Source organism: Mesitornis unicolor, unplaced genomic scaffold, assembly GCF_000695765.1.
Source record: "Mesitornis unicolor isolate BGI_N332 unplaced genomic scaffold, ASM69576v1 C13586710, whole genome shotgun sequence".
Classification (NCBI taxonomy): Eukaryota; Metazoa; Chordata; class Aves; order Mesitornithiformes; family Mesitornithidae; genus Mesitornis; species Mesitornis unicolor.
Genome location: NW_010223210.1, coordinates 1 through 4,932, shown reverse-complemented (window position 1 = coordinate 4,932; position 4,932 = coordinate 1). Strand labels below are relative to the sequence as shown.

The 4,932-nt window shown below is 40.7% G+C and overlaps 1 protein-coding gene across 1 annotated transcript; it reads left to right on the top strand.

Annotated features, from left to right (window-relative positions):
* Positions 1–144: 144 nt before the first annotated feature.
* On the top strand, positions 145–4,785 carry TATDN3 (TatD DNase domain containing 3; the record flags this gene model as incomplete). The annotated part of the gene is made up of 7 exons (XM_010193288.1): positions 145–258; positions 904–966; positions 2,093–2,202; positions 2,599–2,654; positions 2,870–2,982; positions 4,129–4,209; positions 4,566–4,785. Coding segments are annotated over 7 exons (681 nt in total), but the record flags the coding sequence as incomplete, so codon positions are not given.
* Positions 4,786–4,932: the final 147 nt, after the last annotated feature.

Sequence of the window (4,932 nt, the reverse complement as noted above, 5' to 3'; positions counted from 1 at the left end):
TGCGAGGCCAGGGGGGCAGGGGGACCCAGTGCCCACCCGTGTCCCGGCTACGGGGTCCGCGCCTTGGTGGAAGCAAGGGGACGCGTTGCCCCCCTCCTCGGTCAGGCCGGTCTTTCTTTTTGACTTCTAACTTGCTTTCTCCCTCACACCGCGGGTATCTGTTCCGTGCCCAGATTCCCAGGGTTTGTTTTGCCGTGCCTGGGAGTTCACCCAGTTCAAGAGGTTTCAACAGAGGAGCAACACAGTGTTACTTTGAAGGTAAAACATAGGCAAGTTAAATCAGTGCAGCTGTAAAAATACTGCTGGGACTGCTCAGGGCAGGTGATGGGATGCTCTGGTCTGCCTGATTTAACTTCAGATCTATCCAGTGATTTTTCTGTGTTTCTGTAGTACAGAAGCCCCAGCGGACCAAATCCCGGGGTCTCTTAGCACATCCCTTTGTCTGTCTTAGTCCTGAACCAGAATTGTTCATTGGAGTCATCTGGCCATGTTACTGCAGAAACAGTTTTAAAAATCCCAAGTGAGTGCTTCCCTTACAGCAGAGAGCACATGCGTTTGCAGATGTCTCTTTGTTAGCATGGGAAGGGGAAGGTGACTGTTTGTGCCCTTAACCTGAAAAACTTGAAGAGCTTTCTGCAGCCATTTAACCTTACCAGGCTTTTTATGGGGCTTGCTTTAATTACCTCTTCTGCTCCTGTGGAACGATAACTTGAAATGAAGAGTCATTAAGTAGAGAAAGAGCATCCTGCAAGTTTCTAAAATCTGACCGCACAACTCACAGTAATAGCAAGTTTCAAGGTACAGAATTGAAGAACAATGAAGGAAACTAATCATAATGCTGAGTTCATACCCCTTCCATCTTGTAAGGCAGTGAGGATTGCATCTTGTAATTTGTTCTTTCAGGATCTGGATGCTGCGTTGCCGCTAATAGAACTCTACAAAGATAAATTGGTGGGGATCGGAGAAGTAAGTAGGATTCTGTAACTTGTTTAAATGCTTATAGCTTTGGCAGCACCTGTCACAAGAATTACAGAAACTTAGTGCTTGTTCAGACTTGTAGAAATACTTATTGCATACACAAACCCACATATTCACTAAGTCTGATTTGTCATTCTCTTAACATGCTTTCCTTCATAGAATTGCCATATTCCCTCTCTTCTTTCATCATTGCTATTAGGAAATAGATGGCATTTGTGCTGGTGGATTTAGTAGGAAGAATTGCATAATTATGCTATATCGTCTTATACTCGGATGTCTTTTCATCTATCCTCTGGCACAGTGAAGTGTCAAGTCACGCTGTTAAACTCATGTATATCCTTCTTGCCCTCTTCTCTGACAAAGTTAGGCTAAGCTATGATTTTGCTACACCTCATGGACTTGTACAGGCCTTTTTTCTTGTTTTCCCTTATTTGTATGTATCCAGGTATTGTCTCCTGTCTTACATTTGTTTATAAACTAATTGAAGCTTGAAAGCTTTAGGGTAGTCTGTTTCTTTTGTGTGTTGATGCCAGAGGGACTTACGGCTGGTTCTGCAATGGCTGCAGAAAGAACAGGTACTGGCAGAGCTTTGTAGCAAAACTTGCCATGTTGCACTTGTACTGTATATCAAGGACTTTGCTTGGTGTAACTATGAATGGGGCTGCTTTGACAAACTTTACATTTTGCCTGAACGTGTTTAAATCAAAAAAGTATAGAATTAATGTGTAATTTTCGCTAGAGATAGGACTAAAAGTACAGGTTCAGGTCAGAAATCTTACTTATGTTGGAAATCTAAATTTGAGATTTAATCTGAAATAATATTCAGTTAGAATATAACCCCCTACAAAACCAGTTACAGATTAAAATGTTAAATATGCTTGTTTGTTAGTAACTATCTGCCCACAAATGCCTTCACAGTTGAAAAGCTTATGGTTGAGAATGGATTCCTTTCTGAGTTAAGCTACAGTTTAGCTCATTTTAATTGCAGCCTCTAGGATCTATATTTTGAAATGCCTTGCAGTTTTGAAGCATTTTTTTGCCTTAATATATGATATTGTGGTGTAGTTAAACATTAGATCTGTAAATTACTTTCACTTCTCTTCTTGTACTGTAGGTTGGACTAGATTTCACTCCCAGATTTGCCAGCACGGATGAACAGAAGGAAGGACAAAGACAGGTTCTGATCAAGCAGATTGAGTTAGCAAGAAGACTGGATTTGCCTTTGTAGGTTTTGTTTATACTAGTAGGAGAATTGGCCAGATCTCTGTAACATTTGAAAATATATCTCAGGATTTATAGTTAAGAGCCTACACAGCTTTTCTTACATGGATTAAACTGGCATTGGTGTCCTGTCAGTCTCCAGTTGAAGATTTAATTATAGAATTTTCCCTATGTTTGCACGTGAATACAGTGGTCTTCCACATCCTGTCCTTGTTACGTTGTTGCTATGTCTTCACTGTAGCTAAAATTATTATTACGTAACTCTAGATTTTTTTCCTGATAAAAGGTGTAATACAGATTAGTTATTTTCTTCCCAAGCTGCTGTTAGTTCAATTGTGTTTACAAAAAAAAAGGTATTTTGCTGAATTTCCTAATGCCAGGCCTCTCCTTGCTGTGCAGAAATGTCCATTCCCGCTCAGCTGGAAGACCAACCATTAATCTCTTAAAGGAACAAGGTATGTTTTTAGTGCATTTTCTCTGTCATGGCTTTTGTCAACAGAATTTCTTCAGTTGTGCCATGTCCTCACATCGGTTTGTGTATGTGGAACGTGGGAGGAATAGTGCAGAGATTCTGTACTCATTCTTTGTGGGACTGAGGTTACATTGGAAGCTGACATTGCAGACCTACTGTAAACACTACTAATGGTTTGGGTTGCTTCTTTTCTCTGAGGTGCTACAAAGGTGTTGCTCCATGCATTTGATGGGAAGCCATCTGTAGCGATGGAAGGGGTGAAAGCTGGATACTTCTTCTCCATTCCTCCTTCCATTATAAGGAGTGAACAGGTAACATTTAAAGAGGTTTTCTCCTTGGTGCTTAGGGATTGCAAGTAATTGCTGACAGCTTATTGTGGTGGCAAACATGACTGTCTTCACTGTGCAGCTCAAGAATATGCTTTTTTTTTGAGTCTGTGCGGTTTGAAATGCGATTAGCGGTACTCGCCTATGACTGCTGTCACTTGATGCTTCTCAGTAGAAGTTTCAGTTGTTACAGTGTTGCACATTTTCACTTTGGCTGAATTTCTACCTGAGACGTTTGCCTTGGCTAGACTTTTGGGAGGAAATTTTTGCTAATACAGTTCAGCTATTCCTGAGAAACAAGGGTTAAGAAAATAGGTGGTTTTTTTCTCTCACATGATTTCTGGTGAACTCTGGAAGCATCTGTCACTGCACTTTTTTAGAGTAGGGATATGACATGCGGAAAAGGACTGGTTTCTGTCTCAATGCTGTGGCACTTTTTGTTCAAAAGGAAATTGCTCACAGTTGGCTAAGTTATCACAAGGTGCACTCAGCAAAGCAGCTGCTAAATTGCTCTAAGACAGCACTGGTTAGGTTCAGCCCTTGATTTGGGGAGAATGCTTTTTTAATTTCTACTCTGGGCTGCCACAAGCTATGCTAACTTCCTATTTTGGGGTAGCAGTCTGTTTCCATCCTGCACCATCATCACTTTCTATGATAAGCACAGGAAATGTAAGAAAGCAAAAGACGTGATTGCAGTGGAGGGGATGTGAGAGATGGATATAAGTGGGGATGAGGTTAGGAGCTTGGAGAAAGGAAAGCGATCTGGGGATGAGGGGTGAAGGCTGAGATGGGTAAAAGGTGCGTAAATATTGTATATACAGAAAAATAGCAAAATTGCATGGGCAACTCTAGGATATTTTGTGCAATATAACTACATAATTTAATAAATAAACATGTTTATATAATAGTACTTCAGATACTTGGAAAAAAAGGATAATCCTGATTTGAAGGGGCTTTTTGAGCAGGTCCTGGTATTTTTTCTTCCATTCTGAAATTGCTGATAAAATGCAGACAGTGGCACCAAAGTCTTTTAACACTGCCTTTAAATGCAGAGGATATCCCCCTTCATACATATTTTTCCCACGGGTCTAAGTGCTTAAAGCGTTTAACAGCTGTCTTATTTTCTTCAAGAAGCAGAAGCTTGTGAAAGTGTTACCTCTGGAAAGTATGTGCTTAGAAACTGATTCTCCTGCTCTGGGGCCTGAAAAACAGGTAAATGATGGGGGAGGTAGTTCTATGCGTGTATATCCAAACCCACACCTTATAGAGGTTAGTTACTGGTGTGGGAGAGTGAAGTGGTGTAAGCACGGACAAGGGACAAAAGAGGTTGCCAAGTGAAAATGTTGAGATTAAAACGTCAGTGTTCCTGAGGATGGGAAGGGAGAAGAAATTCCAGGAATGGAGAAAGGGAAAAATAATCCAAGAATAACAGATAGATGTAATTTCTCTGGCACACATGCCACAGTGTCACTGAAGTTGTGTCGGGAAGTAGTGAATCTGAAACACCTGTCATCTGTAAGGATCTGCAATTTGATCTGGTTTTTTGGTTTGGTTTGGTTTTTTTTCAGGTCAGAAATGAACCAAAAAATATTTACATTGCTGCAGAATACATTGCCAAAATTAAAGGAATTCCAGTTGAAGAAGTTATAGAAGTGACTACTCAGAATGCACTGAAAGTATTCCCCAAACTTCGGAACTTTCTTCGGATATAGACTTAGAAACTGAAATATATGATATTGCAGAAACTATTATTTATGGTATAATAAATAAAACCAAAATGCATCGTGTCCTTCTCAGACTCCTTGCTTGGCTGCTGCTATCCTGGAAGATGGCTAATGTGTGGTGCTTAAGGTCCCCCTCATTCCTTAATTTCTGCTGACTGGATTGGTTGTGGCCCCACTCATGTGATCACAGAATCACAGAATCACTCGGTTG